Source organism: Trichechus manatus, unplaced genomic scaffold, assembly GCF_000243295.1.
Source record: "Trichechus manatus latirostris isolate Lorelei unplaced genomic scaffold, TriManLat1.0 scaffold00160, whole genome shotgun sequence".
Lineage (NCBI taxonomy): Eukaryota > Metazoa > Chordata > Mammalia > Sirenia > Trichechidae > Trichechus > Trichechus manatus.
The window spans coordinates 59,626-73,707 of NW_004444096.1; the positions used below are offsets into that span (position 1 = coordinate 59,626).

At 37.8% G+C, this 14,082-nt stretch overlaps 1 protein-coding gene across 13 annotated transcripts in view; it reads left to right on the forward strand.

Annotated features, from left to right (window-relative positions):
• Window positions 1-14,082, forward strand: part of LOC101340588 (ankyrin repeat domain-containing protein 26) — a 120,345-nt gene that overhangs the window by 46,856 nt on the left and 59,407 nt on the right. For 8 of the 13 annotated variants that reach the window (XM_023740577.1, XM_023740580.1, XM_023740570.1 and 5 more), the window contains exons 16-18: window positions 2,578-2,820; window positions 5,502-5,584; window positions 7,272-8,393. In XM_023740577.1, the coding sequence (XP_023596345.1) occupies window positions 2,578-2,820; window positions 5,502-5,584; window positions 7,272-8,393 (1,448 nt within the window). The remainder of the gene's footprint in view (window positions 1-2,577; window positions 2,821-5,501; window positions 5,585-7,271; window positions 8,394-14,082) is intronic. The other 5 variants (XM_023740582.1, XM_023740574.1, XM_023740578.1 and 2 more) reach the window with 3 other exon arrangements.

A 14,082-nucleotide genomic window follows, 5' to 3' on the forward strand; every position in this document is an offset into this window, starting at 1 on the left:
CAAGTGTTTGTCTTCAGTTCCACTGATCCTGTCTTCCACCATTTCAGATCTGCTCCTCAGCCCTTCTAAGACACTGTCCATTTCGGAAATCTTGTTTCTCTTTTGGATTTCTAATTATTGTTTTTATGTAATTTCTAGTTGTGAATTTATTTTGGCATTTTGTTCCTGCATTATTTTCCTGAATTCTTCCATTTTTTTGTCTGTATTTTCCATGAATTTGTCTGCCTCTTCCATGAATTTGTCCATTTTTTCCTCCTTTTTGTCTGCTTTTTGATTCAACTATTGGATAGTTCTGAGTATTAGAGATTTGAATTCCCTATCAGGTAGTTCTAGTGCCTTTTCTTCCACTGGAAAGTCATCTGGTGATTTATTTTGGATGCGTAGTGGAACCATCCTGTACTGTTTCTGTAAATGTTTTGATACTGTCTGCTGTCTTCGGGGCATTCAGCAGTTATTTTTCTCGTTTATTGATTGTAGATTTGTTTGTTTGAGCCTTTTTTTTTCATTTGGCTATGTCTGAGCAGGCGGGCTGTGTGTTCTTTGTTGTTTGCTGGTCTGTGGGCACGATACTTTTTCCTCCTTCTCCAGTTGGCAGGGTCAGTCGCTCAGATATGATACAGCAGGGCAGTTCTAGCTGAAGAGGAGTTGCTGGGATGGGTTGTTTATGGCATTTAATACAGCCACCAGGGCAGTTCGGTAATCAGTGCAGGGCAGGTTCCAGTAGGCCGTGCCTGTGCTGCTTGGTGGTGTGATGTTAAGTGCATGGTGCAGGTAGGCAGGATGGAGGGGGGAGATTGTGATGTGTGGAGCTAAGATGGGTATGGGAGAGAGGAGAGAGGAACAAGAGCCAAAAACATACAAACAAACAAAGAAGAGTTCTAGGGGAGCTTGTCGTTGGAGTGGAGAGATGAGAGTCTATGAAATGGAGAAAAAGAAAAAGGGGAAGAAGAAGAAAAAAGAAAAGAAAATAAAAGAATGAATAAATAAAAATAAGAAAGTGAAAAGAACAGGAAAGCTCCCAGGGATCCCACTGGTGCGGCTGTGAGTTCTGGGGAAGTTGTTCTCAGGTGTTGCAGTACAGCGTGGCTAGAAGTTGTAGAGGTATTCAGCGCCAGATATTCAGGGAACAGAAAGAGAAGGAAGGTATAGAGAGATGAGAAACTGAGTAATGAAGGAAGACAAAAAGGGAAAAAGAGGGAAAAGAAAAGAAAACAAATTTAAAGAGAAAAAAAAGAAGAAAAGATCCCCCCCAAAAAAAACCCACAAAAAAAGAAATGCTCTCAGGGATCTCTCTGCAAGTCTGCACAAGCTGAGGGGGTAGGTCCCAAGCTGCATAGCACTGCCCGGCCAGAACGGGCTCCCAGCTCGAGAAAAGCAAATGAAAACACACAAACAATTAAAAACAAACAAGCAAAAGTCCTGGGATCCCAGCAGCATGCCAGCCCAGACCGGGAAGCAGTTCTACACTTGAACGGAGCTCTGCAGCCCTTTAGGAAGAAGCAAATATGGCACATGGAGCCAGGTATTTGAGCGAAAGGAGGAGGTGGTGAGAGGTAAGGAAGAAATCATAGAAGCAGAAAAAAGCAACATGAGCAACCAACAAATGGCACTCAGGGAGCCAGCCAGTGCAGGCAGGTGGAATCCAAGCAGCTGGTGCTTCCCGACCAAGAGACTGTGGCTGCGGGAAGCAGAGGAGGCCGAGTCGGGGTGAAGAAGGGTGGGGGGTAGGAAAGCGTATATCGCAAATTACCGGTTGTTCTGTCTCCTGCTGGAAGCTTCGTGAAGCTGCTTTCTCGTACCCCCTATTTGCTGGTCTCTGATAGGAGTCCAAGATGGTGGATCTGCGCGGCACTAGTTGTTAGGGGACCTCTGTATGAATCTCTCCTTGCTCTCCATTGTCTGTCAGTTTTCTCACTCCATTTTGTGCTTGGCTGAGTTTATTTCTTCGTTTGATGTTTTAGGGTTTCAGGATTGCTGTTTTCTCTGTTTGGCTTCATTTTTCTGATCTTTGCTGTGGAGGGATGGCGTGGTGCTTGTGCCTAGAGTGCCATGTTGCCGGATGTCCTGAAAGTAGTATTTTATTTAAAGTAGAACATTTTTAAAAAAAAACTCATGTCTCTAGAATGCCCACAACATACTGTCATGTATATTTAAACTTAAAATGTTTAGACATAAATTTTGTTGTTAACAACAAAATGTTTATATCCCTAAAGAATCTTAAGTATTAATAAACAAAGTTCTCATGGAATACAAAATAAATAATAGAGATTGCTGGGTGAATTAAAGTAATGCTAAAAAATTTTAAAAAGTAGAAAAAATGGAAGACAGTTATTAATGGAGCTTATCTAGTGAATGGCAAGTATGTTGTTAGTTGCCATTGAGTCGATACTGACTTACGGCAACCACACAGAATCGCCATGGCAAGTGCCGGATGTATGAAATAGAACAGGCCATAAAGGAGGAGTGTTTGTAGGAGAGAGGAGGACGTGGGACTGCTTCACTGAAGAAAGAATTTGTGCAAGTTAGTCAAATTTATATTATTATTTACATTCTAATAAATGAATGCTTTATTTTCAGATTTTTCAGATTGGGATTCTACTAGTTTGACCCACAAGCTTTCCAGGGATTTGAAAGTTGATGATAAATGTCCATTTGTATCACAATCAATGACCAAAAGTCAGTCAGCATCCACAGAATTTGGAGAGATGACCTTAATAGATAAAGAAAAGATTAATATTGGAGCTGTGTTTCTATTAGGGAATTATCCTCTCCATGACCTGTGTGAATCACACCTACCAGAAAACAAAGAGAGCAAAGAAGGTAATAAAGAAGTATAGAGAATTCAATCACAGAGTACCTCTGCATGCCTTCACTCTAGTTCTGACTTTCAAAAATCATTTTGTGCAAAATTTACTTTCTGTTTACTCCCCTTAATGCAACTGAGCAATACTTTTAGCAAGGCATTTGCTTTCTTCCTCTTAACCAAAGCAGCAAATAAATAGCAAAGAGTATTTGGAGGAGGAGTAATTTCCCTTAGGCTAGTATTTAGCGTATACTTGAGAGTCGTTCACAGGATTAACTGTAGAACGTTGGGACTAGTGGGCAAACTAGCTAGAGATCCAAAGACTTCCCACTCAAACACAATATGGTTTCTTAACTTTATTTTTATAGGTCTGAATTTCTAAGTATTAGTTATAAATACAACAGTATTCAAATGTAACTAAAACAGCACATCCCAAAAACAAATATTAAATTATTTGCTATCATTTTATATATTTTAGAAGTGACTTTCCCAGCATTGGAGCCCTGGTGGTGCAGTGGTTAACAGGTAGCCTGCTCACCAAAGGGTTGACAGTTGGAATCCACCAGCTGCTTCTTAGGAACCCTCTGGGGCAATTCTGCTCCGTTCTGTAGGGTCACGATGAGTTGAAGTCGACTCAGTGGCACTGGGTTTCCCGGCATTAATGGGACTCATTGAGAATTTGCTATATAGTACCTACTTCTCAGCTGTGCCCACATAGTTCATCACCTTGTTTTGTCATTGTTTCTAATGAATAAACAAGCCCTGATGCTACAGAGGTTAAAAGCGCTCAGCTGCTAACTGAAAGACTGGCAGTCTGAACCCGCCCGCCGCTCCACGGGAGAAAAATGTGTCAGTCTGCTTCCATAAAGATTACCACCTTAGAAACCCTATGGAGAAGTTCTGCTCTGTCCTACAGGGTTGCTATGAGTCAGAATCAACTCGACAGCACATAATAGCAACAATGAATAAATAGTTCACGAGGATTATTAATTTAAAGGAATGCTGTGACATGTAAAAATAAAATATGGAAAATCAATTTTAATTCTACGAGTACATCCAGTTTATTGATTTACTGCATCAAATATGTTTTACTTTATGTAGTCAATGACCTTAATTTACCTACTCATATGATTAAGTCTGTAGTAGTAAATCATGAATATTTCTTTTACCCTGTAGTTTTATCATCCTTCTTTCCTTAACTGTAGAATTAGCATAGTACTTTACAGAAGATTCTCAGTTATCTCCTGGAGTAGTGACTGCAAGCTATAAATCCAGTTACTTACCTATACAAATGACTTATTTACTCGTATTTCTTCATACGCTTTTTAGAAACAAAAAGCAGGACTTTACAACAAAACACTTAAATGGCCTCCTTTAACCCAGGGAGATATGAAAGAAAAACTACAAAATAAACACGTGCAACTTAAAACAGTTCATGTCGATCAGGTCTTCAGTTCTGATACCTTTTGTAAAGTAACGAAGAGTCTAGTTCTGTAGGGACCCAGAATTTGTACACTTATTCATTTAATAAAGATGTATTCTGTACTAATAATTTTATATCCTAAATATTTCTGGAAACATCCCTTCGGTTCAGGCTTGTATCATCTTTATTTTGCACTGTTCCCTTCTAATTAAACGCCCTCCATTTATCCTGATGCTGTTCAGATTCACTCTCCCCACAGCATATAGAGTGATCTCTGACTTTCTTGATCTGCTGATGATGCCCTCCTCACCAGCCTCTATGTTTTAGACACAGACGTAGCCTATTGGATGTTTCTTACCCTGTGTTGCTACTGCCTTGCATGCTCTCACCCTTCCCTGCCCTCTACCCTTTTAATCTGGCTGACCTCACTGTTTCAGCGCAGGCATTATCTCTAGAAAGGCCACGCCTGACACCCTTTACCCACATTCTCCACCAAGTGGTTCCCTACTCTTTCTTAAACCCTGGTGCCCAACACTTAGCAGGAACTCAGTAAATAATTAATGAGTGAAATAAATAAAGGCTGTTTACACAGAGATGATTTAAAAGATTGTCCCCTACAATCTAGGAGCAAAAGGGACAGACATGTGAAGAAATAATTACAGTTCACAGAGGTAAAGATACAGTAGAGAAATCTGTAAAGTATTAATACAGCACCAAGGAAAGGGACACTTAATTTACCTGGAGAAAGATAGCTATGATCAGGAAGACTTCATCTAGTGCACCGAGTATTAAAAGATGCACAGAAATTTGTCAGAAAGACTAGTAGAGGAAAACATTTCATATAAAAAGAACATGGTGTACACTAATAGAGGTGTAAGAAGTAACAGTAATTTTGGAAACTGAATAATGTTGCAGTTGAGGCTTAGTGTTTAAAAAGTACTATTATGAGATAAAGAATGGTGTACAATATGGCTTTGTATGTTCCTACTGTATTTTTTTATTTTGTTTTTCATTGTTTTGTTCATTTACATTGGGTAGATGAATTTGTGAATGAATCTTGAGATATTTGTACCTCTTGAACCTGGTGACATCTTGTGTCTCCCCAAATGGTTTGTTGAGGTTTGGGATAATTGTAATTATTTCTGAAAGAATTAAATATTCAACTTAGGCTTAAGCTTTAATTCCCATGTAGTGAAATGTTACTTTGTATCTATTTTTATAAAGATTAAACTTTTATCTAACCATTCTAAATGTGTATTTTAACCAAATATATAGATTTGTCAGCAGAACTAGATTTAGAAATGACATCAGAGGAAGAGCGAGAAAGACTTGATGAACGTGAAAATAACCGGCCACAGGTACGTCAACATTTTAATCAAAGTTCCTGGTTTAATGCTGTTTTCTTTGCTTTGCTACCCAGCATAGTCTACATGAAATTACCTTTTGGACTAGCCTTTTAGAGTCTATAGATCATAAAATTTAATATTTAATTTTTAAAAACATTTAAAAAACTTAATGTTATAAAACTTAAAATATTCTTAGAGTCTCTAGTAACTTACAGCTTTACTTTAACTTTATCCTTGGAAATGAGGCAAAAAAAAATTACTGAATATTGTTAGCTTCTCTCATGTTTTATAACCTCTTTACATGATAAAGAAGGTAATTTCAGATATTGAATCATATGATGAAGAAGTTGTAATTATGAACACTATAGCAGTGATGGAGCTCTGGTGTCACAGTGGTTTAAGAGCTTGGCTGCTAACCAAAAGGTTGGCAGTTGGAATCCACCAGCTGCTTCTTGGAAACCCTATGGGGGAGTTCTGCTCTCTCCTATAGAGTCGCTACGAGTCGGAATCTACTCGATGGCAATGGGTTTTATAGCAGTTATAGCCACTGAGTTGGATTTGTATAAAAGGAGTAATTAGTTATTCTCAGTGATTCAGATTTTACAGTTTCATATTGCCAACCACTAATGCCAAGGCTAAAGATTTATTCTGCCTGTGGACTCTGTGTAATTGACTCAAAACTACATTCAGGAAGAGAGTGGGGTCATAAAATCAACCCAATTGCCTATTAAGAGAATCACATCTTCCAGAATGGGACATTTGGTGTTAGGGTACAAACAGTGACTTTCTAACTTATTCACCTCAGTGCTTTCCTTAGATTTCATTTTAGTATATGAAATCAAAACAAACCAAAAAAACCAAACCCGTTGCCATGGAGTTGATTCCGACTCATAGCAACCCTATATAAGACAGAGTAGAACTGCTCCGTAGGGTTTCCAGGGAGTGGCTGGTAGACTGAAACTGGGAGCTCTGGTGGTGCAGTGGTTAAGAGTTTGACTGCTAGCCAAAAGGTTGGCAGTTCGAATCCACCAGGTGCTTCTTGAAAACCCTATGGGGCAGTTCTACTCTGTCCTATAGGATCACTGTGCCAACTCAGTGGCAGCAGGTTTGGTTTTTTAATATGAATTCAGTAACTCCTATTTAAAAATTTTTTATCTACTCTCACTAGTGGACATTAGACTGTATTTGAACAGGACTCAAGCAGATAATCTTTATAGGTGCATAACACTATCATAGTATATAATTTGAATCAAAATTTAAAAATTTACTTTTCTTTCTGATTGATGTTAATTGAATGTGGTTCCTAATAATTTAAAGTTTTCCTACTCTCTAGTTACTAATCTGCTTAAAAAAAAAAACAAAAAAAAAAAACCTTAAATGCACTGTAGGGGCTTACTGTTTAAGGTCTGATGAGGTCAAACTTTTTTAAGTGAGGAAACATTCGTAATATTCAGAAATCATCTCTAGATTCATCTTTGGTACATTTACTATATAATGAATTAAGTTTAGTCCAAACAAACAGTGACAGAATTAAGTTTGCTGGCTAATGTTTTTCTCATATTTTAGTTTAAGGCAAGTTATTTTTCACTTCTTAATTACAAGTCAGTGATTTTGGAGTAACTAAACATAGATTAAAAAGTTTAATAGTGAAATTTTAATTATTTTCTAATTTTTCTTTGTCCATACTTGATTACTTAAGGATAGAATTATTTTAAAAACATGCACCCCGGCAGAAAAGACTTCTGAAAATCAAACCAAGCAGATTAATCTTCCATTTCCACTTTTGCATCTACCAAAAACGCCTCCAGAACCAGAAATGAATAAGGAGTGTGATAGAGAGGATATGTCTGTGTATTCAGGACTTGCTTGTGTGCAAAAGTATGAGGAAATGTGGATCAAACAAGGCAAATTAGAGTTGAAAAATAATTTAAAACTCATCACAAATGAGTTAAAGCAGAAGTTTGGTGAAATTTGTGCGAAATACAAAATTACTGCTTGTCCTGAGGAAGAGCCACTACACGACAACTCTAAAGAAGGAGCACACTTAAAGGAAATACCCTCTAATTTGACAGATAATATACTTGATTGTGAGGAAAAAGATGCATTTGGAGTGTCTGTCTCTGTAGTGTTCCAAGCATTTCCTGAACGAAGAGAACCTAGTCTCGAAAATGTCTTTCCATCTCATTTGCACTCTGGGTCCCAAGAGTATGCCTGCCAGTCATCTTCTAAGCTTTATTTAAATGATGATAAATTAGACTTTGAAAATGATAGTAAACCAGACACTGAACACATTTTTAACAAAAACAAGGAGAGTCTTTGTAATGATGCAGAAAGTGAACATGTAAGGAACCCAGAAGTAGTTACAGTTGAAATGAAAGAAGACCAAGACTTTGACATACAAATGACAAAAAATATAAACCAAAATACTACTAAATGGAAATTAGACATCAAAGATATGCCTCAGCCTAGTGATCCGAAAAGGCTTTTTGATTTGTGGCTTACCCGCTCCAGTGAAATGAAGCATATGATTCAAATAAAAAGTCACAGTCTTTCTGCTGTCACAAACACTTATGAGAAAACAAAACCAATACAAGACTTGTTCCAGAAGCCATATTATGATAATTGCAGTGCTAATAAGTATAAAAGCGTGGAACCTGAATTAGAAAATGGGAATTCTGCTGCACCAGATAGTGACGAAACATCAAAAGTATATCTAAATGAAGAATTACAGCAAGATACGCACAGGTTTAAGAATGATATAGGCGTGTTACAAGTAGAATTCCTGGCTTTGGAAAAAGAGAAAGTTCACCTTCAGAAAGAGGTAGAAGTCCATTTGCTGCTACTCTTTATTTTTTCTCTTTATCAATTATCTGATCCATTCTGATTTTTCACTTAAGAAAAGATTGTGTAGAAAATGGTGTTGTCTAAATATGCAGTTGTGATAGATTATTTCTGCCACCTAAATAAGAGTTCAGTAAAGCATTCTTATAATTTGTTTCTTAATCGAGCTAAGTCTCTCTATCAGACTTCCAAGTGGTGTCTGAACTGACAAACTAATGTAGCCATATACCATGTGACCTTCTGAACCAGGATAAACATAAAGGAAATTGCTAAAAAATGTAGAAAATCCTGTTTTTTGTTTTTTTATTTTTCATATTGGCTTAAAGAAAATTACATTTTCTTAAACAATAAAATGAGAAGGACGGAATAACTGAGAGAAGAGATATATAAAAATGTATCTAAGCTTGAGAAGTGCAACAAATATTCCCAGGTAGACTAACTTATTTAGCATTTGTGTGTACATAAGTATATCTGCTTTACCCAAACCCTTGGAACTTATAATTCCAAAATGATCACTTTGACATACTTTTTTTTTTTTTGAAGTCACTCTTTTAATTTGTAAGTACATAGGTATTCATTTCCTGATTTGATTTAATTTTCATGCCAACCCAGAGATACAGGATTTGTTGTTGTTCCCATTTTATAGATGAGCAATCCAAGGCTCAAAGAGATTTAATTATATAATTGCTCAAGGTCAAGCAGAGGGTCAGTTATAGCAGTGGAACTCAAACTCCAAGGTACTGCTTCTATATTTTACTGTCTTTTGATGAAAATCAGTGATATTTGCTTCTTTTGCCCTTTGAAGTTATCCGACCTCTTTCTGGAACAAAAAAAGGTCATTTTGGCAGGCATTGCAGCACAGCAATTAGGAGGAGCCTGGACATTAGCATAATGAGTGCTGACTCCTGATTTAACCAGCGCTGTGGTCTTGGGGAAGGAGCCCTGGTTGTGCAGTGGTTAAGCATTTGGCTGCTGACTGAAAGGTCAGCAGTTCGAACCCACCAGGCAGTCCACGGTGAAAGATGTGGCAGTCAGCTTCCTTAAAGATTACAGCCTTGGAAACCCCATGGGACAGTTCTACTCCATCCTCAAGGGTTGCAGTGAGTTGGAATTGACTCCAGGGCAATGGGTGTGGTCTTGGATATATCACCAATCCTCTGTGAGCTTCAGTTTCTGCATTTGTGAAGTGGAAAAAACAGCAATCATGCCTACCACTCAGGGTTATTGTAAGGTATAAGTGAATTAATATGTGCAAAGGGTGTGTCATAGTAATCTGGTGCATAAAAAAACACGTGCTGTTGAATCAGTTCCAACTCATGGCAATCCCATGTGTGTCAGAGCAGAACTGTGCTCCATAGGGCCTTCAATGGCTGATTTTTCTAAAGAATAGAGATTTATTTTCTAACAGTTCTGTAGGCTAGAAGTCCAAATTCAGCATGTCAGTCACATCGATTCCTTCCAGAGGCACTGAGACAGCAACTGTCCTTGCCTCTCTCCTAGTTTCCGGTGAGTTGCAGAAATCCTTGGCATTTCTTTTTCTTTTTTTTCTTTTTTTTTATTTTAATTGTGCTTTAAGTGAAAGTTTACAATTCAAGTTAGTTTCTCATACAAACATTTATACACAAGTTGTTATGCGACCCTATGCTGTGACAGCACACTCCTCCTTTCGATCCCGGATTTCCTGTGTCCATTCAACCAGCTCCTGACCCTCTCTGCCATCTCATCTCGCCTCTGGACGGGAGCTGCCCGTTTAGTCTCATGTATCTCTTTGAGCTAAGAAGCACGCTGTTCACGAGTATCTTTTTATGTCCCACAGTCCAGTCTAATCTTTGTCTGAAGAGCTGGCTTCAGAAATGGTTTTAGTTTCGGGCTAACAGAGTCCAGGGGCCATGTCTTCCGGGGTCCCTCCAGTCTCAGTTAACCATTAAGTCTGATCTTTTCACTAGAATTTAAGTTATACGCCCCACCTTTGTCCTGCTCTATCAGGGACTCTGTTGTGTTCCCTGTCGGGGCAGTCCTTGGTGGTAGCTGGGCAACATCTAGTTCTTCTGGTCTTGGACTGATGGAGTCTCTGGTTTATGTGGCCCTTTTTGTCTCTTGGGCTAATATGTTTCTTGTGTCTTTGGTGTTCTTCATTCTCCTTTACTCCAGGTGGGTTGGGACCAAATGATGTATCTTAGATGGCTGCTCGCCAGCTTTTAAGACCCTAGACACCACTAACCAAAGTAGGATGCAGAACATTTTCTTAATAAACTTTGTTATGGCACTTGACCTAGATGTCTCCTGAAAGCATGGTGCCCAGACCCCTACCCCTGCTACTCTGTCCCTCGAAGTATTTGGTTTTATTCAGGAAACTTCTTAGCTTTTGGTTTAGTCCAGTTGTGCTGACTTCCCCTGTAGTGTGTATTGTCCTTCCCTTCACCTAAGATAATTCTTGTTTACTATCTAGTTAGTGAATACCCCTCTCCCCACCCTCATAACCATCAAAGAATGTTTTCTTCTGTGTTTAATCCTTTTCTTGAGTTCTTACAGTAGTGATCTTATACAATATTTGTCCTTTTGTGACTGACTAAATTCACTTAGCATAATGCCTCCCAGATTCCTCCATGTTATAAAATGTTTTCACAGATTCATCATTGTTGTTTATCATTTGGTAGTATTCCATTATGCAAATATACCATAATTTTATTTATCCGTTCATCCATTGATGGACAGCTACGATGTTTCCATCTTTTTTGCTATCGTGAACAATGCTGCAATGAACGTGGGTGTGCATATATCTGTTTGTGTGATGGCTCTTATTTCTCTAGGATATATTCCAAGAAGTGGGATTGCTGGATCGTATAGTACTTCTATTTCTAGCTTTTCAAGGAAATGCCAAAGCCATTTCCAATGTGGTTGTGCCATTTTACATTCCAACCAGCGGTGTATAAGTGTTCCAGTCTCCCCACAACCTCTCCAACATTTATTATTTGGTGTTTTTTGGATTAATGCTAGCCTTGTTGGGGTGAGATGGTATCTCATTGTAGTTTTGATTTGCATTTCTCTAATGGCTAATGATTGTGAGCATTTCCTCATGTGTCTGTTAGCCACCTGAATGTCTTCTTTGGTGAAGTGCCTGTTCATACGCTTTGCCCATTCTTTAATTGAGTTATTTGTCTTTTTGTTGTTGAGGTTTTGCAGTATCTTGTAGATTTTAGAGATTAGACGCTGATCAGATTGGGTGTAGCCAAAAAATTTTCTCTCAGTCTTTAGGTTATCTTTTTACTCTTTTGGTGAAGTCTTTTGATGAGCATAAGTGTTTGATTTTTAGGAGCTCCCAGTTATCTAGTTTCTCTTCTGGTGTTTGTGCATTGTTACTTATGGTTTGTTTTCTGTTTATGCCATGTATTTGGGCTCCTTGCGTTGTCCCTATTTTTTTCTTCCATGATCTTTATCATTTTAGATTATATATTTAGGTCTTTGATGCATTTTGACTTAGTTTTTGCGCATATTGTGAGATGTGGGTCCTTTTTATTTTTTTTTCAGATGGATATCCAATTATGCCAGCACCATTTGTTAAAGAGACTATCTTTTCTCCAATTAACGAACTTTGGGACTTTGTCAAATATCAGCTGCTCATAGGTGGATGAATTTATGTCTGGATTCTCAATTCTGTTCCATTGGTCTGTGTATCCGTTGTTGTACCAGTACCAGGCTGTTCTGACTACCGTGGCAGTATAATAGGTTCTAAAATCAGATAATGTGAGGCCTCCCACCTTGTTCTTCTTCTTGAGTAATGCTTTACTCATCTGGGACCTCTTCCCTTTCCATATGAAGTTGGTGATTTGTCTCTCCATCTCAAAAAAAAAAAAAAATGCTGTTGGAATTTGGATCAGGATTGCATTGTATCTATACATCACTTTAGGTAGAATTGACATTTTCACAATGTTGAGTCTTCCTGTCCATGAGCAAGGTATGTTTTTCCACTTATGCAGGCCTCTTTTGGTTTCTTGCAGTAGTGTCTTGTAGTTTTCATTGTATAGCTCTTTTACGTCTTTGGTTAGATTTATTCCTAAGTATTTTATCTTCTTGGGGGCTATTGTAAATGGTATTGACTTGATGATTTCCTCTTCAAAGTTCTCTTGTTTGGTGTAGAGGAATCCAACTGATTTTTGTATGTTTATCTTGTATCCTGATACTTCGCCGAAGTCATCTAGTAGTTCCAGTAGTTTTCTTGTGGATTCTTTGGGGTTTTCTGTGTATAAGATCATATCATCTGCAAATAGAGATACTTTTACATCTTCCTTACCAATTTGAATGCCCTTTATTTCTTTTTTCTAGCCTAATTGCTCTGGCTAGCACCTTCAGCACAGTGTTGAGTAAGAGTGGTGCTAAAGGGCATCCTTGTCTGGTTCCCTTTCTCAGACTCTTTCCATTTAGGACTATGTTGATTTTTCGCTTTGTATTAATGCCCTTTATTATGCTGAGGAATTTCCCTTCTATTCCTATATTGTTGAGAGTTTTTATCATGAATGGGTGTTGAACCTTGTCAGATGCCTTTTCTGCATCGATTGATAAGATCATGTGGTTCTTGTCTTTTGTTTTATTTATGTGATAGATTACATTGTTTATTTTTCTGATGTTGAACCATGCCTGCATACCTGGTATAAATCCCACTTGATCATGATGAATTATTTTTTTGATACGTTGTTGAATTCTGTAGGCTAGAATTTTGTTGAGGATTTTTGCATCAATGTTCTTGAGGGATATTGGTCTGTAATTTTCTTTTTTAGTGGTGTCTCCCTGATTTTGGTATCAGGGTTATGCTGGCTTCATAGATGAGTTTGGGAGTATTCCATCCTTTTCGATGCTCTGAAATACCTTTAATAGTAGTGCTGTTAACTCTTCTCTGAAAGTTTGGTAGAATTCTCCAGTGAAACCATCAGGGCCAGGGCTTTTTTTAAATGGGAGTTTTTTAATTACCTTCTTAATCTCTTCTTTTGTTATAGTTTTATTTAGTTGTGCTACCTCTGTCTGTGTTAGTTTAGGTAGATAGTGAGTTTCTAGAAATTTGTCCATTTCCTGTAGGTTTTCAAATTTGTTAGGTACAATTTCTCATAGTATTCTGTTATGATTCTTTTAATTTCAGTCAGGTCTGTTGTGATATCACCCATCTCATTTTTTATACGGGTTAACTGCTTCCTCTCCTGTTTTTCTTTTGGCAGTTTGGCCAGTGGTTTATCAGTTTTGTTGATCTTTTCAAAGAACCAGCTTTTGGTCTTGTTAACTCTTTCAATTGTTTTTCTATTCGCTATTTCATTCAATTCTGCTCTAATTCTTACTGTTTCCTTTCTTCTGGCACCCAAGAGCTTCTTTTGTTGCTCTGTTGCCACTTGTTTGAGTTGTAGGGTTAATGTTTTGATTTTGACCCTTTCTTCTTTTTTGGATGTGTACATTTATTGATATAAACTGACCTCTGAGCACTGCTTTTCCTGTGTCTCAAAGGTTCTGGTAGGATGTGTTTTCATTCTCATTTGATTCTGTGAATTTCTTTATTCCATCCTTAATTTCTTCTATAACCCAGTATTTTTGAGCAAGATGTTGTTCAGTTTCTGTGTGTTTGATTATTTTTCCTTGCTTTTTCTGTTATTGTTTCTACTTTTATGGCTTTATGGTCAGAAAAGATG